The sequence below is a fragment of the Eublepharis macularius genome, chromosome 13 (assembly GCF_028583425.1).
Source record: "Eublepharis macularius isolate TG4126 chromosome 13, MPM_Emac_v1.0, whole genome shotgun sequence".
Taxonomy (NCBI): Eukaryota; Metazoa; Chordata; class Lepidosauria; order Squamata; family Eublepharidae; genus Eublepharis; species Eublepharis macularius.
The window spans coordinates 12,643,250-12,667,848 of NC_072802.1; the positions used below are offsets into that span (position 1 = coordinate 12,643,250).

Consider the following 24,599-nt stretch of genomic DNA (forward strand, 5'->3'; position numbering starts at 1 on the left):
GGTGACTGTTTTCAGAGATGAGACTCAAATTACACCGACTTGCCACAGAAATTCAGTGAATGAAACCCAGGTTGGATGCATAGATGGTGGTCTGGAATGCTGAAAGGGGAAATTTGGATCTAGCGCAGGAGTCCCCAACATGGTGCCCATTTCTGGTGCTCGCCAAGAGATTTTTAGGAAGTGAGTGGGGACAGGTGGGGCTTTTGCAAAGCATGGCTTCTGATTGGCCATTGGAGTATTGATTGGCTGCGCAGATTTTTAAGAACATTGCTTTGGCAGAAACTGTTTCCACAGCACAAGGATCTTCACTGTGTGACTGAAGGCAAGCTGTAGCAGCCATTTTGTGACTGGCTCCATCTCCTGCAGCAGCCATTTTGTGACAGCCATATTGTCACTGTGCCCACCACTGTCTGAGTTCCAAATGTGCCCAAAGGCTCAGAAAGGTTAAGAACCCTTAGTCGAATGAATGGGAACGCCTGCCGCTTGGTAGGCAGGGGACTGGAGTCAACTGGCCTCTTCCAAAGCTATGATTCAGGATTTTGTCATGGACATTGACCGAGTTGCTTATTGTATTTATATTGTGCTTTCCCATACACAAGTGTTCTCGCACTGAACCAAGAAGATATTGAGGGTTGATGGTTCAAAATTTGCTGTCCAAACCTAAGTGAGCTTTAACTCACAAAGAAAAACATAGCAGCCCTACAATATGCAACCGACCATATTTTCCACATGTAAAATACAGGCCATGCTTTGCATGGTTTCTTAGTGTTAATGTGTGTATGTTAAATACAGGTAAGAGACAGCTGTCCCCCATTCAAAGATCTACCTTTCAGGAAGTCTGGGGGAAGAGCTGAATTAGGGTTGCCAACTGCTTTTTGGTTAATTCCTAGAGATTTGGAGGGTGGAGCCTGGGGAGGGTGGGATTTGAGGATGGGAATGACCTTTGGAATCCACCCTCCAAAGCAGCCATTTTCTTCAGGGGAACTAATCTCTGTGGCCTAGAGATTGATTGAAATTCTGGGAGTTCTTCAGGCCCCACCGGGAAGCTGGCAACCCAAAACAGAGCAGCATCAGCTCTTGAACTTACCCAAATACTTACCATTGGGCAGCGCCTTCATTGGGCTGCTGGTGGCCAGAAGCAAGCTTAACCAAGGCCCAGCAGTGCTAGCAGCTCTGCCAGGGGCCACTCAGCTCAGACCCTGCCGATGGCAAGAACAATAAGTGCAAGCTTACTCACGTCACTACCTCTGTCCAGACTAAGGAAACTCTCCCAGGGGGCAGGGGGGCAACTTGGTTTGACTTGCTCTGAGGTTCTTCTAATGCCACAATCCCAATCTGCCTAAAATAATAAGACAGAGATCAGAAAAGTCAGACATGTCCTGGAAGATAAAGATTAGAGATGGGAATGAACCAGGAAAATGGTGGTTCATTGCAATGCGTGGTTCATCACGTTTCACGAACCACAAACTACAAACCGGCATGAAATTTCCCAGTTAGCGAACCGGTTTGTTTGGTTCATAAACATGTCACTTCCGGGACAGCAGAAGGTCTGCAGAAAGCCCATCCCCCCGTTGCCTAGGAAACTGATTGATCAGCACCAGACTGTCTGCAGTGATGAACCGAAAAACGAACCAAATGAACCAACCTAAAAATCATCGTGGTTTGTCAGAAATGCCCTCCAACAAACCGCCAGTTCATGAACCCCCCAAAAAACAAACCCAGCCCAGTCTGTGACAAACTTTGGTTGATATTTCCGTTTGTGCCCACCTCTAATAAAGATACTTGGAGAATACAGCACTGCAATGCTCAGTACAAATATCCCCTGTGAAGTCCGCAAGTGAGGAGTAGTTAAATGGGGCTCCTTCTTAACTAGCAGGATCCCTTCCTCCCTGCCAGTCAGTATGAATCCTGCCAAGTACCTGGGAGGCAGACGTAAGGCAATTCTCAGTGCAAGCAGCCTTCTGAAGTTCTTGGACCCATTTGGGGGAGATAAACCTGGACAGCCAGCCACATCACCCAGTAATTCCAATGGAAATGCCATGAATATAAAGCTAGAGCCGAGTCTGCAATGATTTTGGTAATTTCATCATGAAAGTCAAATGTTAAACTTTTGCAGTCTGGCGTAACTGATTGTTATAACATCATATTTAGGAGAGAAGGTTCCATGTTTTGAAATGGTAAATGCAAAGCCATAACAAAAGAAAGCAAATCCCAAGGCAGCTCTGTTTTCCATTGCTCAAACTAGCGGCCACCGTCCAACACAGACTTAAGCAAGCTTAAAGCTATCCAACTCATAGGTTGAAGCATGCTTAACTCTGCGTGGAAAGGCAAGGAATCTCAAATTACCAGCTACTCTGACAAGCAGGAGAATTCTTTCCGAATCCCAGATGTGAATGTCCTGAGCAAGGAGCCTTCCTACTTCCTGGTCCTTTTCAAAGGAAATGTTGGGGAAGGATTGAAGCTGGGGTCCTCTGCAGGCGAAGCAGATGCTGAACCACCGCAGCCCCCCCCTCTCCTTGGCCCCTCTCCACCACCACAGGTGGTTCCTCCTCTTCCTCTTCTCCTGGGTGGTTCACTTGGCCACTTGAGTGAACGGTGGTGGTTGATAAGAGCAGCAGCATCTAGAAGAGATGCTGAACCTTCAACAATTAAAGATTTGGATTGTGATATTTGCTGGAGAATTAAATTTGTTGCATCAAAGATGTAACTCTTGGTTTAGATCCAGAGGAGTTAGCTGTGTTAGTCTGCAACAGCAAAATAGCAAAGACGTTTCCCCCCTTGTATTAACTAAATTGTGGTTCCTTTGATCCAGTGTTGAGTAACAAAATTAAGTTCCCTTCTTTCTAACGGACAGTTGTGAATGAAACGTTCAGTATGTTGCAGTTCTTCAGCTGTTTAAGCATTTGAGATGGAGGTGGATTGGGATCCTCGCTTCTGATGAAGGGAGTAGAGAAACCTTGAGATGGAGGGTCTTCCAGAACAATATTTGTATTGCTTTTACACAAATGTTACCAATTTCATGGAATAACATCCCAACTAAAATCATGGAAGGCATATTTTTTCCTCTCTGTTTTTATACAAAGTGATAAAAGGTGACAATTTTTCTTACCAGAGGAAGGAAACAGAAATGGGAAAGGGAGTGGTTAAAGAAGACTGGATACAACCCTCTGTAGAGAAGAAGAAAATTTAGTTGAGATTGGGGGTCTGGAATCTTGGCCACCAGCGTCAGTTGAAACCATTGAATACCTAATAAAGAACAGGAAATTGGGGAAAGCACCAGGAATAGGTGGAGTACCGATAGATCTACTATAATCAAACCCAAAGTGGTGGGCAGAAGTTTTGACCTCTCTCTCTTTTCTATGATAAATAATTTGGGGTGTATTCCATCCATCTGGCAGAAAGCTCTGGTGGTACTGATTTTTAAGAATAAAGGGAAAAGGCAGGACCCACAGAACTATCGCTCAATTACCCTCCTCTCAGTTATTGGGAAACTATATGAAGCTTATTTAAGCATAAGATTGAAAGATTGGATGGAGGGTGGAAGAAGAAAGGGGAGGGGGCAAATGAAAGGTGTGTGGTTAGAGGAGAAAAGGGCCCTACCAAAGGGAAAAGGGGCCCCAGCTATACCTTTTTGCTCAGGGCCTACAGAAAGCTGGAACCAGCCCTGAGCCTGCCAATGCATCCTTCTGAACAGAATCTAGCCAAAGGCCTCCAAAACTTGACATTGGCCTGGGATTCCTCCATCAGATGCCATGTGGAGCTGAATGGTAACCCACACCTCAACAACTTGAAGCTGCTAGCTATTTGCCTGCCTAGCACAGACAGAAACAACTGAGAAAAGCCCATCGATATTGAAGCATTTAAGCACATCCAGTCCATGTTCACCCCAATGGCTGGATGTTGATTAACTCAATGGCAGAGCATCTGTTTTGCACGCAGGAGGCCATAGGTTCAGTTCTCACCGTTTCCAGTGAGAGGGACCAGGTAGGAGATGGTGTGAAAAACTTGAATCGGAGAACTCTGGAGGGCCACTGCCAATCAGAGTAGACGATCCTGACTAGAGGTCTGATTCTATATAAGACAGCTTCATGTGTGTCAAACATAGAAATGTTTTAAATTGCTTTGTGGAATGTCGATGTAAACTTTTAACTGAATAAGTTTAAACCTCATGCTGATTTGCTGGTCATTTACAGACCAAAAATACACTCGAGTGTCACCTTGAGAGACACTTGACTGCCTCTCACCATATGTTCCCCAGAGGGTGCTCTGATCAGCTGGTACAAACTTGCTGGTAGTCCCTGGCCTCAGGGAGGCTCACCTCCCCCCCCCCGGTGGAACTCTCTGTCTGCTGAAACGTGGGCCCAACAGGATGTGTTCTCTTTTTGTCGGGCCTGTAAGACAGGGATGTTCCACCAGGCATGTGGTTAAGGCTGTGCCATGGGTGAGTTTCCTGCCGGTCTCCTGGTGGGGGGTGGGTACTAGTGAAACCTCCACCCTGGTTTTCCATCAGTGGACCACTGGTGTTCTTCACCTCCCACCCCATGGAAATGTTTTTATGACTGAACTGTTATTTATTGTGGTTTTAATGTTACAATTTTAATGAAAATGTAATTTTTGATGTTTTCCACTCTGAGACGGTTCGTGGGGAGAGCAGAGAACAAATGTGATAAATCAATCACCTTTGATCTCTGCTTCGTGCATCGGATGATATGGGTGCTGGCCTGTGAAACCTTCTGCTGCAATAAATGTGTTCGTTTTTACGATACCGCAAGGCTTGTTGTTGATTCTGGCACAAGACTGAATATTGGGGATTTGTGCTTGAGCCTGCTGGGCCGTGAGAGAGGCTCCAGAGGGAAGTCATAGCAGATAACTCAGAAGTCCTCCCTTCCTTGAGAGATGCTCCAGTTCTGTTTGCCTCTTCCTTCTTCCTACAGAGACATTCCCCTCCTCGCTCCCATTATGAGCTGCCACCCAGCAGTGCCAGGCAAGCCACCCACATTCCACGATTCAGCAGCGGCCGAAGTAACAGAGGAGCCCTACCAGATCTGCAGCAGGCGTCTGGGACCATTGTACAGATAGTCCTCAACAACAAACATAAGCATGGACGAGGTAAAGAGGAACTTTTAATCCTTTTCTGAACAGGCTTCAGCCTGCTGCCAGGCGCTCAACAACTTTCACACATTTCAACACCTCCCCAATTTCTGCTTATGACACAATAAACCCTGATGTGACAGATACTAGCCAGTACATACTTAAGTCTTATTGCAAGGTTTGAAAAAAAGAACGTCAGCAACATTCATGCAGGAACAGACAAGAAGTCAGCCTCACACATTCTTCCTGGGAGGCCTCCTATGCAGTCCTTCAGGTTTCTGGGCATTTTCAGGTGCAAGAAACAAGCAATGATCACCCATCCTCATGCTATCCTCTTCCAAATAAAAACAAAGACAAATATTATTTTGAGTGTGGTAATGGAGCTTTAGGTAGCTAAGTAGAAAGTGCCAGCAAGTCATAGCTGACATGGCAACTCCCTGCTGAGGTTTTTGAGGCAAGAGACAAACAGAGGTGGTTTGCCATTGCCTGCCTCTGCAACCCTGGTCTTCTTTGGAGGTCTCCCCTCCAGGGCTTTTTTTCAGCGGGAATGTGGTGGAACGGAGTTCCGGCACCTCTTGAAAATGGTCACATGGCCAGTGGCCCCGCCCCCTGATCTCCAGACAGAGGGGAATTTAGATTGCCCTCCGTGCCATGCCAAGGGCGATTTAAGCTTTAAAAAACTCCCCCCTCGTTCCAGCTGACCCAAAGTGACATCATTGTGCGGTCCTGAGTTCCACCACCTCTTTTCCCAGAAAAAAAGCCCTGCTCCCATCTAATGACTAACCAAGGCTGATCCTGCTTAGCTTCTAGGATCTGACAAGATTGGGCTTGCTGCTCTGGAAATTTCTGCAAAAATGTTTTCAGTTTCTAGCTTATCAGGGAAAAACCTGCTGCAATAGACATTTATTGGCTAGTACCTATAACGTCAGCAACCTCAGAGCAATTTTGCAGTTGTTTCTAAAATGTCCATTATGTTTTCCAGTGAGGTGAAGGATGAATGTAAATGTGTATAAACACTCATATGTTGTTTTAGAATATGTTTTAAGGCAAACAATCTGCTTAAAGCCCAAGGAGGGAGGCAACACTGAGAACGCAGATCATGCAGATTGCAAGGTTGGGCTCACCTCTTGTTCAAAGAGCCTTCAGGATTCGGGATGCCACATCAGTTTTCAACCTTGATGTACCTTTTCTGTCTACTTGGGATGCTGGTGCTTAAAATGCATTGTCCACTCCTGTTCATCTTTAACCAGACTTGTTGACTTAATAGCCGACTAGTATCTGAAACATTTAGAACTGCAGAATCTTTTCTGAAGAGCGGTCCAACTCATTCCTGTTTTGGCTTGCTATTGATTAAAAACAAATCATAAACTGGGAAAAAAGTGGTCCAACTGCAGCCCCATAGGGGCCTAAAAACTGGCCTTTTCAAGAACCTTTCAAGGAGTAAGCAGGCTATGCACCATTCCAGACCAGTGATGCTCAGGGGCTTGGGTGCCACATATGTCTCTTTGACATACCACCTGTGGTTCTTCTGAGCACCATTCTCCAATGTGGCACCTGCCCCATGTGTCAGGAAAGTGGGCAAGGCCTGTACGTGGTGAGACTTGTGATTGGTAGGAAGTTCTGGGGTTGCCAGATTGTGAAATTCCTGTAGATTTGGGGGGAGGGTAGAGCCTGGAGTGGGTGGGGTTTAAGAAGGGGAAGAATCTCAGAGGGGTATAATGCCAGAGAGTTCACTCTTCAAAGCAGCCGTGTTCTCCAGGGGAACTGATCTCTGTTGCCTGGAAATCAGTTGTAATTCAGGGGGATCTCCAGGCAGCACCTAAATGGTTCCCACCTTGAAATCACCACTGTCAGAGGAAGGGATAAGCTACAAGCTTCCCTGAAGTGCACCCTTTCTGCAAGGGCTAGAAGTGTGGCCCTTTTGGTTAATGGTAAGTGGGAATGTGGGTCTCCACAAGGAGATGAATGAGCATCACTCTCCAGTATCTGAGTTGGGCTCAAGGGCCCTTAAGAGCTCTTCCTTCACTAATGTGACTGCAAATGTCCATTTTTGTTCCGTGCATACCTTTCATGTATCACAAAACCGATAATGCAAGGATCTACGCTTTTCTTTTTCAAAAAATCAATATCCCATGGAAGTTCTTGACAAAATCTGTTAATTTTTAATAGCCATGGGTTCACCATGAGAAATCTAATCTTCATGGCTGTGGAGAAAATGGTACAGGGATCTATCTGCCATAGCCTGTCATCCATAGCCTGACACTGACCGATCCGTGCCAATTGGGGCTTGAATACAGCTTGAATCTGTATATGCAAAGGACGTTTTTGCTAGCAACTCAGAAACTTTTCCATCATAGAATCATAGAATCATAGAATCATAGAGTTGGAAGGAACCATACAGACCATCTAGTCCAACCCCCTGCCCAGTGCAGGATCAGCCTAAAGCATCTCTGACAAGTATTCATCCAGCCTCTTCTTGAAAACTGCCAGTGAAGGGGAGCTCACCACCTCCCTAGGCAGCTGATTCCACTTTTGAACTACTCTGACCATGAAAAAGTTTTTCCTAATATCCAGCCGGTACCTTTGTGCATGTAGTTTTAGCCCATTGCTTTGCGTCCTACCCTCTGCTGCCAACTGGAACAGCTCTTTGCCCTCCTCCAAATGACAGCCTCTCAAATATGTAAAGAGAGCAATCATGTCCCCCCTCAACCTCCTCTTCTCCAAACTAAACATTCCCAAGGCCCTCAGCCTTTCCTCGTAGGGCTCAGTCTCCAGACCCCTGATCATTCTCGTTGCTCTCCTCTGCACCCTCTCGATTTTGGCCACATCCTTTTTGAAGTGAGGCCTCCAGAACTGCACACAATTCTCCAGGTGTGGACTGACCAAGGCAGTATAGAGAGGGGCTATGACCTCCTGCGATTTCGACGCTATGGCCCCTTTGATACAAACCAGGATTGAATTAGCCTTTTTTGCCACTGCATCACACTGACTGCTCATATTCAGTTTACAGTCCACTCTTACCCCAAGATCCCTTTCACATATACTACTGCCCAGAAGTGTATCCCCCATCCAGTATTTGTGCTTCCCATTTTTGTGGCCCAGATGTAATACGGTGCACTTGTCTTTGTTGAATTGCATCCTATTCACAGCTGCCCACTTCTCCAGAGTATTCAGGTCTTGTTGAATTTTAATTCTATCTTCTTGGGTGTTTGCTACCCCTCCCAATTTGGTATCATCAGCAAATTTAATGAGCAGCCCTTCCACTCCTTTGTCCAGATCATTGATAAAAATATTGAAAAGTACCGGGCCCAAAACCGAGCCCTGCGGCACCCCACTGACACCTCCCTCCAATCTGATGAAACGCCATTGACCACCACTCTTTGAGTGCGGTCCTCCAACCAGTTCCCTATCCACCGAACTGTCCTATAGTCCACTCCACAGTCTTCCAGTTTGCCCATCAGGATGTCATGGGGGACCTTATCAAAAGCTTTACTGAAATCCAGAAAAATCACGTCAACAGAGTTCCCCCAATCCAGTAAGCTGGTCACTCGATCAAAGAAGGAAACCAGGTTGGTCTGGCAAGATCTGTTAGGAACAAAACCATGCTGACTTCCCCGGATCACTGAGTGGTCCTTCAGATGCTTACAGATTGATCCCTTTAAAATCTGTTCTAATATCTTCCCAGTAACAGAAGTCAGACTGACCGGCCTGTAGTTTCCCGGGTCATCCTTCCTCCCTTTCATAAAGATTGGGATAACATTCGCTCTTCTCCAATCTTGTGGCACATCCCCAGTCCTCCAGGAGGCCTTGAAGATGATGGACAGGGGTTCTGCAAGTTCTCTGGAAAGTTCTTTCAGCACTCTTGGGTGCACCCCATCCGGCCCAGGGGATTTGTATTCATCCAGTGCAGCCAGATGCCTCTCCACAACCTCTCTGTCAATGCCACATTTTCTACTATCTCTAGATGTGCCTGAGTTCTTCAGGGAGAAAACAGAGGCAAAAAAGTCATTAAGCCTGTCTGCTTTTTCTCTGTCCTCCATCAGAGTTTCTCCATCTACTCCCATCAGCGGTCCAGTTGCCTCTTTTACCTTGCATTTGCTTCTCGCATATCTGTAGAAATTTTTCTTATTGTAGCGAGCCCTCCTGGCCAGACCCAGCTCGTACTGAGCTTTGGCCTCTCTGATGGCTGATCTGCAGTACTTAGTAACCCTCCTATACTCCTCTTTAGAGGTCTGTCCTTCTCTCCATTTCCTGAACATTTCCTTTTTCTCCCTTAGCTTATTCTGGAGCTCTCTGTGCATCCACATCGGTTTCTTGGAGCCTTTTCCATGTTTCCGTCTTGCTGGGATAGTGAGGGCTTGAGCTTGCAAAAGCTCGTGTTTGAGAATGGCCCACCCTTCACTCGCTCCTTTCCCTTCCAGCACACTCCCCCACGGAATGACTCTCATCAAGCCTCTGAGTTCATCGAAGTTGGCCCTACGAAAATCTAACCTACGAGTCTGGCTACAAACTTCCTTGGCTCCCCACAGCAACTGGAATTCAAGGAGGACATGGTCACTTCCCCCTAAGGTCCCCACCACCTTCATCTCATCTCATCAGTCAGTGTCATTTTTTTGGGCTTGCTTTTATCTAGACTTGCAGTGCCAAACATTTCTAGACACCATCCTACTTAATTTCTTAATTGAGAATTACTGCATTTAGCCCTACATGGAGCAAGTTTAGAAGAGAGGGACCCAATTTCAAAAGTCTGAAAATCACTGGATTACTCAGTAATGAAGACCGTCCCTCTGCACTTCCTCAGAGGCACTCTCTTCTTGTGAATGAGGGTCCAGGCAAGCAGAGTGGTGCCGCTAAACGGGAAGGGATTGGGCGCAGATTAGATCCCTGGAAGATGCCGCATTCACCTGCGGGGCTCCACTGTTACAATCTCTCCACTGAGTTAACTCTGGGGCAAATGATCCCCCTAAAGAAACCCATTCCAGTTTAACAGAACCAGAAAGTCTTTATATTAGAAGAGTCATGAGAGAGGATTAAATTCTGCTCAAAACGCACTCCCTGTAAACTTTTGTTTTGCTATTTTTGTAAACAATGGCTCATTTAAACTTTTGTTTATAAAATGACAGCTGGCATTTTATTTGAAGCATTTGTAGCATCAGGAAGAGGTAAAAATCTAAATTCATGTACATTTAATGTAGGTGACATGATCGATGGCCAGTTCACTCAGTCAATGGCTAGATGGCCTGTATATGCGCAAATCAGGCCCGTTCATGGGTCCCTTATGGGTCCCTTACACGTGTAATTTAAAAGACAGGGTGTGTGCAGGGATGCCAACCTCCATGTGGGGCCTGGTGTTCTCCTAGAATTACAACTGATCTCCAAAGATCAGTCCCATTGGAGAAAATGGCTGTTTTGCAGGGTGGACTCTATGGCATCGCATCTCTGCTGAGGTCCCCCCCCCTTCCAAGTCTCCATCCCTAAGTTAGAGTAGGTAACCTCTCATGTATTTAGGGTTACCAGGTCTCCTTACTCTCCCTGTGGGAGGAGTGGGGAACCCGGCACTCACCTGGCTCCTGGCGCAGCATGATGAAATCACTTCCAGGAGTAACATCATCATACAGGCCACAGGAGTGTTCCTGCACTTTGCACTGGGCTGATTCTTAAAGAATTGGCCTGTTTGGGGCCCAAATTGGCCTGGCACGGAGCACGGGAGCACTGCTCCGACACGTGCAGGATTTCCAGCCAGTGATTATAATTGGGCTGCTGCCGAATCAGGTCCGAATCAGGCCACTGCAGAGTGTGGGAGCACTCCTGCTTGCCACAGTGGCCCATTACAGGCCAATTCAGACCCAATCCGGGCCAATTCAGACCCAAATCAGCCCAGATCAGGCCATTGTGAAGCATGGGAGAGCTCCTGTGCTCCTCAGTGGCCCGTTCCAGGCCAATTTGGGCCTGATCTGGACTGATTCAAGCCCCAATCGGCATGGATCGGTCAGTGTCAGGCTATGGATGGCAGGCTATGGCAGATAGACCCCTGTACCATCACAGCAAGAATCCAGGCTCTTGGTTAAAGGGCTTTATTCAGAAATCAGATCATTTCCACAGATATGTCCGTAGAATTACTCAGAAGTAAGGTAAGCATCTAAGCAGTAAGATCAGGTTGACAGGAATAGTGACCTCTTAATACACACGTTTGCTCTTTCCCCCTCCCAACAGTAAAACAGGACTTTTGGCGCGAACTCATCCTGAGAACGTCTCACATGTTTGTATTATCAAGTCGAGACACTGAGAAAGCAAGAGATCAAAGTTGAGACATAGCAGTGCATGGGAGTGAGCGGTATACAAGGTCAGCAGCACTGAAAGTTTCTACAGTCCATTAGATAAGGCACCTGGAGCTTCAATAAGCCTGTGAAAGGAAACCATTATAGCATTGGTAATATGACATCAATTTATAGCATGAAATAATGGTTCAGAAACATTGGTTCAGAAATAATAGGTCAGCAAACAACAGGCCAGCATTAAGTAGTGACATGGATGAGGCACAGACCTGACATTCTGCTACGGAGCACAGGAGCCTCCCGTGCTCTGCAGTGGCCCAATTCAGGCCAAATTGGTCTGAATCTAGCCTGATTCAGGCCCAATTTGGCCCCTTGTGAAGCGCAGGAGTGCTCCCGGGGGTGGCCACGTCCTATGTGATGACATCACTTCTGGAGCATGCCCACATGACAGCCAACGGAGAAGGTAGGTGCCAGTTGCCCTACCTCCCGCTGGGAGGACAGGGAGACCTGGCAACACTAAATTCCTGGGGGGTCGAGCCCAGGGTGGGCAGAGTTTGGGGAGGGCAAGAAACTCAGCAGGGATATGATGTGATGCTCTACATCAGGGGCCCCTAACCTTTTTGAGCCTGCAGGCACCTTTGGAATTCTGAGACAGGGTGGTAAGTACAGCCTCAAAATGGCCATCTTAGGGGGTGGAACCAGGCCCGGCGCGCCCATTGAGGCCAGGTAGGCGGTGGCCTCGGGCGCGAGGGCACTGGAGAGCCGCCGGAGGGGGTGTTGGGGCAGAGGCACGCGCAGCGGAGCTGGCGAGACTGGGCTGCAGCTGCTGCTGCAGCCAGCCAGCCCCGTGCCGCTGCCACCGCCACACACCCCAGCTGGGCGCAGAAGCCACGAGCCGCTGCTGGGGCAGCGTGCGGAGCACGGAGCAGCCTCCGTGCGCTGCCCCAGGAGCGGCTCACAGCTTCTGCGCCCAGCTGGGGCATGTGGCCAGCTCCGCTGCGTGCTTCTCCACCCCCGCACACCCTAGCCGGGCGCAGAAGCTGTCAGGCTGCTGCTGGGGCAGCATGCGGAGCATGGAGCAGCCTCTGCATGCTGCCCCAGCAGCGGCTCGCGGCTTCTGCGCCCGGCTGGGGCATGTGGTGGCGGCAGCGGCACGGGGCTGGCTGGCTGCAGCAGCAGCTGCAGCCAGCCATGCCAGCTCCATTGTGCGCTCCTCTGCCCCCACACACCTCAGCCAGGCACAGAAGCCGTCAGGCTGCTGCTGGGGTGGCGTGTGGCGCACAGAGCAGCTTCTGCGCACCGCCCCAGCCATCCTGCGCTGTGTGATGATGTCATCGCATGATGACGTCATCACGCAGTCCATGGCATGCGTGCGTGCATGAGTGGCTGCAGGTTCCAGAAACTCTGGCGCCGGCCCTGGGTGGAACCAACAACAAAATGATGCCACAGGAGGCGGAGCCAACCAACCACAAATTGTCAAGGAGTGAAGAAGTGATGCACAACTCTAATAGTAACTCTTCAACATTTTAGGCAGAGACTCTTTTTGATAGAATGCCTGTTAAAATGAACATATTGTTTTAAAATGTTTTCTTGCATACACACAGTAATGCAGTGAAGCTGTTGCTGAAGCAACTTTTAAAAAATCTGCATAGCCAATCAGACTTTCAATGCCCAATCAGAAAAAGCCCCATGTGTCCCCACCTACTTTCTTTAAAAAAAACCCTTTTATTAGCACTTTTGAAATAACTGTAGAACATCCAAAGAAGGAAGGAAGGAAGGAAGGAAGGAAGGAAGAGAAAGAAAGAAAGAAAGAAAGAAAGAAAGAAAGAAAGAAAGAAAGAAAGAAAGAAAGAAAGAAAGAAAGAAAGAAAGAAAGAAAGAAAGAGAGGGAGGGAGGGAGGGAGGGAGGGAGGGAGGGAGGGAGGAGGGAAGCAAGGAAGGGAGGAAGGAAAGATATCTACTTATTTTCCATTTGAAGAAGTCTAACAACAATACGTACTCTACACCAAATCTAACATTACCTTTGGTGAATATTTCTCCTTTCTATCTGCTTCTTTCTTCCCTCTTCACTAATCTTCAAAAGCACATAAGGGGCTTCCATATAATTAAATATTTATCTCGAGTCTTTTCCCTAATCTAAGACATCAGTTCAGCCATTTCGGCATAGTCCATCATTTTCTCCCGCCACTTTTCTACTGTATTGTAGTTTTCCATTTTTGAGCATCTAACAATCTCGCTGCTGTTCTCATATACAAAAAAATACGGCACGTGTACTTTCTGAAACCACTTGGTAGGCACCAGAAAGGGTGTTATCAAGCACCGTGGCACCCGTGGGCACCACACTGGAAACTCTTGCCACACAGGCAAAGCTGCCTTTTCTTCTAGGAGAATTGATCAGTTGTAATTCTGGGAGCTCTCCAGGCTGCACCTGGATGTTGGCAACCCTTGATGAGACCCAAAGTGTACTAAAAGGAATCTGACACAGAACTGCAGGTCGGCACCAAACCAACAGTCCACACACAGGCACACAAAAAATGGCCCCCCAAATGTTTAAAAGCCTTTGATTCACGGCCAACTAATCTTTCAAGGTATTAACTAACTGAAGGAATGCTGGCTTTATTATCCACCTGAACAATCATGAAATAACATTCGACTCAAGCCAGTGTTTCATGTTTGATCCCTCCCACTGCCTTGTCTCCAACCCCCGATTCACACATGAAGAGATCATCAAAGTAATTTCTAACCGATTTGCTTTGGAGCATAAAAAGCCTGCAAATGAACAGCACATTCCCCATGCCTCGGACCGCAGCAGGGCAGATTCAGAGGCTTGTGTGCTTCGCTGCAGGCACAGAGAGGTTTTTTTTCAGATGGAAGAAAGAATTGCTGACCAGGCCATTTTCTTTTGTTCTATGCAATTAGTGTGAGTGTTATTAATTAAGCACTGCGCTAACTTCAAACAGTTCATGGGCAGGAATGCTGTGGGACTCAAGCTTCCAATAGCAGGCCAGTAAACATGGAAATGACCAATGGGAGTTCCTTATCCAGACTCGCTTTCCCAGACTTGTTAGTTGGAGAACTGTACACTTGCACAACAGAGCCCCCTCCTCCCAAATTATTCTTCCTGTGATTTCCACCAAAATTTTAAAAGGTGCAAGGAATTATGGGGTGTGAATCCCACCTCCTCAAACAGCAGAAATAGCAATGTTATTATTATCGGGTTGTATCCAGCAGATTTCTTCCACAAGCGGAGTGGAAGTCACGCTCATTCATTTTTAACCTTTTTAATGTATCTGTGATTCTCTCTCCTATGTCTATAAAATAGACAGGTGCATATAAACAGCACATCCTCCAAACGAAACTCTACCGTTAAAATGTGCCTTAGATTCTTACCTGCCTGGGAGCAGGTGCAGTGGAAGGGGCTAACGCTCCATTACTCAGTCTGGAAGCTCTGAATCTTGCCAGAGGGTTGGGGGAAAGAATTGGAACAATGAGTTTGCAAAAGCCAAAGAGTGTTGGTGACAATAAGAGTGGGGAGAAGGAAGGAAAGGGGTGGTTCTGTGTGCACAGAGCTCCACATGAGCAGGGGAAGACTCATTCTTTTCTGCGCATTAGGGGATATTCCATGTGCATCCACAGATTTGGCATGAGAGATCAGATATACATCAGAGGTCCTGGCATGCATCATGAGAGTGGGTAGCTTTTGACTCATGCAGGTTGAATCCAATGTACTATGATGACTGGAAGGAGTTAATGGAATGGCTCCCTCCTGCTGCCCTTCCAGCAAGGGCTCGCCCAAGAGGTGTGACCCTTAAGAACAGCTTTTCAAGGGGCTCAGGACGGAGGCTGAAGGGGAAGACAGGAGCCGCCCACTTCATAACCTTCTTCTGTGCGTTGTACTGCACAGTACATGATTGCATGTTGTACTGGATCCAACCCTTTTCGGCTTCTTCGATATGCTTTCTTTCTATTTTTGCTTTTCTGTGATACACTCACTTATTTTTATTCCCCCTCCCCCCCCCTCGCTTTTGTTTCAGTGTGTGTTTCCAATGGAAAAACCTACTCGCATGGGGAATCCTGGCATCCCAACCTCCGGTCCTATGGGATTGTGGAATGTGTGTTGTGCACGTGCAACATAACCAAGCAAGAGTGTAAAAAAATCAATTGCCCCGATCAATATCCCTGCAGGCAGCCGAAGAAGATTGAAGGGAAGTGCTGCAGAGTCTGCATAGGTAGGTATGATGTCTCGCTTGGGGTCTAATGTTAACATTTTAAAACGTTAAATATAAAATGCTGAGTACATGCAAGTAAGGAGATGGAGAGAAGACACAGTCTGCAGTCACGCGTTACGCCTTTTTTATTTTCATGCAACTCATCTATAGTTCGTTTATATTATTCTATGCACTGTTTATCACACTTTTGTTGTTTATTATTCTTAACTATGTTAACTTCTGCATGGTTTATTATTCTTGTTGTTACTGTATTACTGTCCACTCTCAGTTTTTCTTTTTAAATGATGATGATGATAATGATAATGATAATGATAATGATGATGATGATAATAATAATAATAATAATAATAATAATAATAATAATAATAATAAAATGGTCACCCCACTCCCAGCCTGGGCTCTTAAGCCTCCAAAGCCCAGTTGACACAAAACAAGCAGGACAGCGATGCTCAGCTCTGCTCTGCTCTGAGCCCACTTGTGGGGACAGTACTACAAATCTAATAAAATAAATAAAATAAATAAATAAACTGTGCGGCCAAAGTAGCAAAATTTTAAACAGCTACAACTTGGTTTTCATCAAAATTCATTTGTAGACAGACTCAGACTTCATTCATTTCAGCACAGAGAGGTTCCTAATCTGAGAACCTTTCTCTGGATTAATCATCTCTTTCAGAAGAAACTGAAAATCAGAACCTTGACAATAAAGATTACTTCTGCGGTGAAGAGACTCTTCCTGTGTACGAAGCCCTTTTCACAAAGGGGGAAGAAACCATCCGAAAGATAGCAGTGAAGACAGAGAAGCCACCACAGGTAGAAGTCCACCTGTGGACCATTAGGAAAGGTGAGTAGTAAATTGGCTTCTCCCATGATCAGTTTCGATTATTTCTGGCCAGTGTAACCTCCAAGGTCAAACCTACCCTGTGACTGTGTTGTCTGGCCTAGCAATTAGCCTTATGCAGACGCCACAAAATCCAGAGGCGAATTGTGCTCAGAGAGCAAAGCAGAATTGCCCCCACTGTCCACGTGATTGGCTCTGATGGGTGGGTCCTCCTGTTCAGAAGACCCAATCAGGCCTGAGCAACATACAGAGGGCAGAAGAGAGGCCACCAGCTGCAATACCGCCCCCTCTCAATGTATTTGTTGATCATCTCCTGGGCCGTTTCCACACTATTTACCTTCATCCAGAATGCTGCAGAATGTCACAAAAAACCCATGGAAGATAGTGGCCGATTCCAGACGGCCCTCCCCATCGCGAAATGTCGCACGTCGTCGCACGTCGTTGCGCAGAAAACGCAAAATATCAAAATATCGCGTTTTCTCACACGAGTTTTGCGCGACAACGCGCGACGTTTCGCGATGGGGAGGGCCGTCTGGAATCGGCCAGTGTCTTCTCACGTGACTTTTGCACAACATCTTCCGCATTTTTTTCACGACGTTCCACAGTGTTCCGGACGAAGATAAGTAGAGTGGAAACGACCCTGATGTCACATGGTCTGGATCAGGGCCATTGAGCACCTGAATTCTGTACGTGAGAATTGTCATGATTATGCAATGCTGTTGGAAACTCACTTTGCACATGCTCAGAGAAACTTTACACAGTTTGTCCATGCTACAGAAAAGAGTCTTTAAGCCTGGGCTCAAAATAAGTCACATCCATAATACTTTCTTCCTCATTATGTGCCCCCCCCATTATTACCAAAAAAGGGATGGAATTAATATAACTTCACTAACACTCTGTTTTTTTAGGACTGTCGTTTGCTGCATGGGAGTACTAATTGATGATATGCCCACTTTAGTTTATTCCTGCTTCTGCAAATTTGAAATGGCCTGTGGCATGAAGGTGTCGCTGAATAAGGCAGGAAACCTTCCAGTGGGTGGCTGAAAAGGGGATTGTTTTTCAGCTAGCTGGGGGCGAGGCGTCATCCTATTTTTCTACCAAGACAGTCTATCCCTCCACTTCATTATCTTTGGAGAATTTTTTTTCAGGGGAGGGGCAGAGCTTGAGTAACTATTCAACTGGCCATCTAGAGCCAGAGTATGATCTTAACTCTACAATCCCACCCCAAGTTTTATCAGCGCTGCTGCTGAAATCCCTATTTCTTACTAAACAGATAGACAGTTCTGTTTGTATTCTCCCTGCCAAAATCTTGTTGCTATCCAATGGCACGATTCTGTGATCTTTGCCTCCATCACTAGCAGTCCTCAACTGAATTAGGTTGCAGGCCAATGAAAGTTTCACTGTTTTCTTTCTGCCCAGCTTTTTGCCTTCACTTTGGCCTCTGAGAAAGCTGCTTGCTTTTTTTCATTTATCATTGTCAGGCTCTGCCAGTTAGACCCCCAGTTACTTCACTGCAGACACTTCAAGAGTCCAGTTAAAGTTTCTTTATGAGAGATCCATCAGTATCAGTGCTCTCAGACTACAGCATTGCAGAAGTGATGTAAAGAGGAAAAACAATGTTAGTTATAGGGCAAGGTTCCCGCCCTGGGATAAGGACCGTTAGAATTTAGGCGCGCAGGGCCTGGAAGATTGGAGGGGGGAGGGGAGGGGAAGAGGAGGATGAGCTCATTTCATGTTTCAGGGAGATACGGCTCCGACCGGCACTTCAAGGACACTTTCCCATGCCAGTCGAGAAAGTGAAAGCAGCCACCTGCAAAGATAAGCTACTCTTGGCTACATAATCAGACAGTTACACAGATAGTTCTTTACACATTCTCAGAGGCTCAGAATACAATACAGAATATAATAGGCACACATGGCAGATAAGCATGGCACATCTGACAATCATCTTGAAATGCTTATCCCATATTGAGAAGAATATGTGACATAAATTAACATTATTTTTTGTAACTGTCAATATAAATCTGCCACTTTTGATATCACCAGGCTGTGCCCAGGACAAGTCCCCTTAGGAATTCACACAAGATTCACTGCTGATTTGGGAAATAACAGCAACAACAACAACAGTGTGCTTGTATATCACCCATCTGGGCAAATTAGTGCAACACTCAGAGCGGTGAACAAATTCAGTGTTATTATTATCCCCACAATACAGCTGGGGAACTGGGGCTGAGAGGAGGGGTTTCCCCAAGGCCACCTACTGAGCTCATGGCAGTAGTGGGCGCTGAACTAGTGGAGTGCTGTTTCTCAACCCAGCCACTTAATCAGTATGCTGCAGCTGTCAGCCTAACTCCCTATCAGCTTTTGCAGAAGTTCATAGGTTTGCAGTGAGAACAATTAGAAGACAAACAGCTGCTACTATCACTTTTCTGGGTATATCTTTGCAAACTGCAGAGCTCTTGGAATAAAAATAATTTCCTTCAGCTAGGCAGAATTAAAACCTACTGTTGTACAAATGGTGCATTTCTTTTTCCAGGGCTGATGCGCATATAGTTGTAATGTCTCTAGTGCGCAAATCAAGCATAATGGATTTTAGAACATAAGCAGAATACCCTTTTACGCTGACTTAACCCTTATTAATTACATTCAACTGCAATAGACAGACATTTTACTTAGACTTTTCACTTATACCAAAAAGTAAATATGAAACCACAAATCTGGATGATCTACCCAAAAGTTTAGAAATCCAAAGCACTAGCAAATTAGATTGAAATCCAGAATTATGGTGATGCATTTGGCTCCCCACCCCTAACTTATCCTCCCATTTAGCCCTTTGAGGTAGACTAGGCAGAAAGAAATCCACTGGCCTAAGGCCACCCAGTTAATTTCACAACTAAGGCCGTTTTCACACTGCTTACCGACCACGGAACATCGCACCAAGTTCCCAGAACAACAGCGTCTTCCTGGCGCGATTTCACATGAGAACGGCAGTCGTTTGCGCAAGAACTGCTGTCATTCCAGGAGCTTGGCGCGAAGTTCTGTGGCCGGTAAGCAGTGTGAAAACAGCCTAAGAGGGGATTGGGCTGCTTATGCCCTAACTTAATACTCTGACCACTACACACACTGTCTCTGTAAATATGTGGACACAGTAAACTCTCAAAAGAAGCCAGAGAGTGACTGAGCAGGAAGCCCACCCTCTGCGCTGTTCTGGGCCTCTACCCATGTCCTAACAGAAATAGGTTCAATGACAGTAAAGAAATGAAGCTGCAGTGCTTGGCCAATTTGTTAGATAAATGAGTTTTAAAGAAACCTTTTTGATCAACTAAAAATGTACCTGCAATTAATCAGGAAATATTTTATTTATCTATTTTGAACTCCAACTACTTACAAAAATCGGTGCTATCTTGGAAGAGACATTCTTACTTTTCTCATATATGCCTAAGCTCAGGGAGAAATTTGGAAGAAGAGACTTTTGGAAATATCTCTAGCAATGCTCTTCTAATTGTTTTGGTGCAGGGGTCCTAAGCCATTTTGACACAGAGAAACTATCCAAGACGGAATTTGATGAACTTTCTCACTTCAAGCAGATCACAAGGACCACTCTGAGTAAGTCAAGCTTTTTACTTGGATTTTTCTTAGAAACTTTCACACACACACATATATCTACAGGGCAATCCTTTCCTGAAAGCAAGCCCCACTGAGTACATTTCAGTAGAATACTAAGTAGACCTACTTAAGACGGCCCTAATCCAGAGGAGTTAGCTGTGTTAGTCTGTAGTCTCAAAACAGTAAAGAGTCCAGTAGCACCTTTAACACTAACCAGCATTGTCAGATGCATCTGACAAAGAGAGCTGTTATTCTTGAAAGCTTATGCTACAATAAAGTCGATTTGTCTTAAAGATGCTACAGGACTCTACTATTTTAAGACTGAACTGTTCATCTACCAGTTGGAATACATGTAGTATTATCCCTGAATGCCTTGTTGGTCCAAAAGAAAAATCCAAAAACTCCGAACATGATCCACATAACACCTTTTAATAGGACCAACCACATGATACAGAACTGTGTGCAAGCTTTTGAGTTCTCCAGAACTCTTCTTCAGGCTTGATGGTACACCGCAAATTTTAAAATGAAAAGCAAGGTGCTAAGACACAATGTAAAGACCTGTTGCAGTCTGCTTCTGTGTTGTGCTCAGATGTTAGACAAAACTGTCAAAATCCATCACCGTAAACAAATATCCTCAGGGCCCAACGGTGCATCACACTGTTCCCAGGCCCATCTTTTGTCTTGTTAAACCAGACGTTCTTTGGGAGTTCCATGTTCAAACTTAGTTCGCAGGTGCAGAGTGGTGTAATTCAGATCAGACCCAAGCTAGCTGGTAAAGCGGCTCGAGCTTCTTCGCTGTACCATCCTCCTGACCTGAAACAGCCACAGAAGCCAGGATTAGCCCTACTGGTAAAATTTACATGTACATTCCCCCAGTGGGAAGTAAATCTTGACTTTTCAGAGTCCTTTCCCCATGTTTTTGCTGTCCTAATCCAAACTGGGGAGAGCCAGTTTGGCATAGTGGTTAAGACGTGGGACTCAAATCTGGAGAACCGGGTTGATTCCCCACTCCTACGATTGCGGCCAGCTGCGTGACCTTGACTCAGTCACAGCTCTTCCAGAGCTCTCTCAGTCCCACCCACCTCACAGCTTAACTCCTCCTCCGCTTGAAGCCAGCTGGGTGACCTTGGGTCAGTTGCAGCTTCTCAGAGCTCTCTCAGCCTCACCCACCTCACAGCTTGACTGTTGTGGGAATAATAATAACACACTTTGTAAACCGCTCTGAGTAGGCATTAAGTTGTCCTGAAGGGCAGTATATAAACTGAATGTTATTATTATTACTATCCAGAGAATTAAGTTTCAAAAGTCACTGGTGTCACTAGACACAGAACTCCTAGTGCACTTCTGCTCTGATGGGATGGGGCAGACCCAGAAAAACTGTAAGGTGTAAAATGGCCCAGACTTACCGTGTCGATTTCATATTGCACACTAGCCATATCGAGAAAATCCCGCCCTGGGAACCGATTATAGTCTTCATTTCATGAATGTAAATAGAGGGTCTGTTTACATGTTCAATTATACCCCAAAAAACAATCCCTTTATTCATTTCAGCCTGATTTGTTTATACATTCGAGGAGTGAGTCAAAAGCTGAAATGTACTGAGAGTCAAGAATCTCTGGCAAAATCAGGTGCTTTTAGTGGTTCTCTTTTTTTTTTTTCCATCCCAGAATCTTGGTCATGCAGAAGTGGGTGGAGAACAAACTGCCCCAGAGCCACATAATAGCCTGACCAGAGATGGTCAGCAATAGGGAGCAGCTGAACTACCATGATTTTTTTTGCCTGTGTTGGCAGAGGCCAGTGCCTGCGAATTGCAAACCTCTCTCTGTTTTGGAGAGTATAACCTAGACCGAAGCGTTTCAGAAGTTCCGGGAACAGAGCGCCCAGAATATGGTTTTGTCTTTAGAACCATGGGAGGGGTGAGGCACAAGGGATTAATCCCTCCATGGTGTTTTCCTGACCTGGAATGGCCCCAAGGAATTTCTATTTGTGCCACAGGAGTAAACATACAGGTACTGGCATTCACATGTTTGCACTGTTGGGACAAATAGAGGCTTTGGGAGCCATTTCAGTTCAGGAAAATGATGTGGGGGGATCTTAACCCAGCCTCTTCCATCACACCCAGTCATGATGATGAAAATCAAATACAGTTGACTCCTGATTTTTAGATACAAATGTTGGGAGCTCCTTTTTTTGTGGAAGATCTATGACTAAAATCTCTCAATATTTTCTTTTACAATAAAAAACGATAGCAGGGTTTGGATCAAGATCACAAGGCTGGTATGGGAGGATAACCCTACCTTCCTATGTCATTTCCCCAGTAGAAATATGCCTCTTCAAAAAAAGTTTTATTGGCCACAATCACAGGAAAAAGTCAGATATAATTTGGGGCTGAAAATAGTATCAACTCATCAGAATATTATTGGGGAGGGACAGTAATCCAGTTGCCCAATTATTTTCAAACCGGGGCTCCTGCTTGTCCCTTCCCCATAGGCCTAGACTTCCGCCATGGCGCGGAGGGTGATCTAAACTCCCCTGTCTGGAGATCAGGGGGCGGGGCCACCAGCCATGTGACCATTTTCGCCAAGGGCAATTTAAACTTTAAAAAACTCCCCCCTTGTTTCAGCTGACCCATTGTGCGGTCCTGAGTTCCACCACCTCTTTTCCCAGAAAAAAAGCCCTGACAACACCTATATTATCCTTACAAACATTATACTTGTAGTCTTAATACCTCAAAAACTTACCTTTTCTATATTACCCCCCTTTTATTTAATTTCCCCCAATTTTATCTTCATAGAAGTTAAATCCACAAATGCAAATCTCTTAGGGAAAGAAATGAATGCATGGATTCTTCTCACCCAGCCTTTTGGAAATCTGCGGGTGTTGCAAATGGTTGTCATTCCTGCACCATTGTCTTGAGACTGAAATTGCTCTCGAAATCGTAGTGTGTGTGTGTGTGTTTTGTTTTGTTTATTTGTTTGTTTTTAGGCCAGTGGAAAATATTCAGCGAGGGAGAAGCTCAAATCAGCCAGATGTGCAGAAGCAGAGTGTGCAGGACCGAACTGGAGGATTTGGTCAAAGTTTTGTATCTCGAGAAGTCTGAGAAGGACCACTGTTAAGAGAGCATCAGAGCAGGAGCCCCAAGGAAACTGTCAAAGGCATCGATCTGTTGCTGGACTGCAGGCACGGTTCACTTCTGCTAGCAGTGCCTTGGAGGCCAATATCATCAAGCCCGTCAATATTCATCTCATGCCCAGTGTAACTTGCTGCTTTATGCAATAGAGCTGTGCCAGCCCTTAGAACATCTCTCCAAACCACGAGCAGGCTCTGTGCCACTGGCAGAAGCCGAGGGGAGGGCTTAGCTGCACGTAGAGTGTCCTTTCATTAGGGGGCTGAACACGGATCATTTGTGACGAGTCTGGAGAAAGAGGAATCAGTTCGCAGGAGATGGGGGAGACCCTGACTTCTACTGCCTGGAAATCTCAAAATGACTCGTGTTGGTTTTCCTTCCAGCTGGAAAAGGAAACTCAAGGCAGCTGGAGTTTGAGAGCTTGAAGACGTAAAGCTAGACTGCAGTCTAACCAGCACTTTCAGCTTTTAAAGTATGGGCTAATGACACATAATGCGCATGTAAGACCGCACTGCTGCTGAAGGTTTTTCCCAAGAGTAGAGCTTCAGAAAGGGGGGATTAGAGGGGAGAATTTGTAGTGGTTAGAGAAGGGACCCCATCATGGTGCCCGCGGGTACCATTGTGCCCGCCAACACTTTTTTTAGTGTTTTAAGGAAGTGGGTGGGGCCAGGTGGGGCTTTTGCCCAGCAGGGCTTCTGATTGGCTGTACAAATTTTTAAAACCATTTAAAAACAGCACAAGGATCTTCACTCTGTGGCTGAAGGTAAGCTGTGGCAGCCATTTTGTGGCAGCCATTTTGTTGCTGTGCCCACCACTCTGTGTCAGAATCCCAAATATACCCACAGGCTCAGAAAGGTTGGGGATCCCTGCGGTAGAGGGATGTTTATGCCTCAAGCGCACATCTGAAACCATTCAGGGCAGACATAAGTGAAGGGGGTGATTTTGAGTGGGAAAATGGCTGGGTGGGGAATTCAGGTCAAGCGCTCTCTTCATCCTGGCACTGCCTTTCTGCTCTAAATTCTCCTTTGCCTAAAGCTTCATTGCTTCTTTAAAAAGCATTATCGGTGTCGACATTGAGGAACCCTTACACCTCTAAACATGTGACATACTGTTACCGTTATCTCCTTAACTTTTGGACAGTCACAGCAGCATTTCTAGGCATCAGAGGGCAAACTTCATTTATCAAAGGTCTTCTCTTTGTGTTCCTCAGACATGTCTGGAAATGAAATGTGAACGGCCAGCCTGATGCAGGCAGTCCAGAGCTGCATTCTTGTTGTTCCTTTTGGCCAACAGCTTCCTTTATGGTTGAGCTCAGAATTGTTTATGAGCCTGTCATAAATAAGGTAACTGTTGTCTATTGCAGTAGTCAGATGCCACACTTCCACACCCAGCATTTCAGCAGTCCCATTCCTGCTTCCTTTGTTCATCCATGT

The 24,599-nt window shown here is 46.0% G+C and overlaps 1 protein-coding gene across 3 annotated transcripts in view; it reads left to right on the plus strand.

Moving 5' to 3' along the window:
• Positions 1-23,319, plus strand: part of CHRDL1 (chordin like 1) — a 66,145-nt gene extending 42,826 nt beyond the window's left edge. For 2 of the 3 annotated variants that reach the window (XM_054996836.1, XM_054996835.1), the window contains 5 exons: positions 4,935-5,109; positions 15,401-15,595; positions 16,269-16,436; positions 19,950-20,039; positions 23,025-23,319. In XM_054996836.1, coding sequence (XP_054852811.1) covers positions 4,935-5,109; positions 15,401-15,595; positions 16,269-16,436; positions 19,950-20,039; positions 23,025-23,155 — 759 coding nt within the window. In that variant the 3' untranslated portion in view covers positions 23,156-23,319. The remainder of the gene's footprint in view (positions 1-4,934; positions 5,110-15,400; positions 15,596-16,268; positions 16,437-19,949; positions 20,040-23,024) is intronic. The other variant, XM_054996834.1, reaches the window with a different exon arrangement.
• The last annotated feature ends 1,280 nt before the right edge of the window (positions 23,320-24,599 follow it).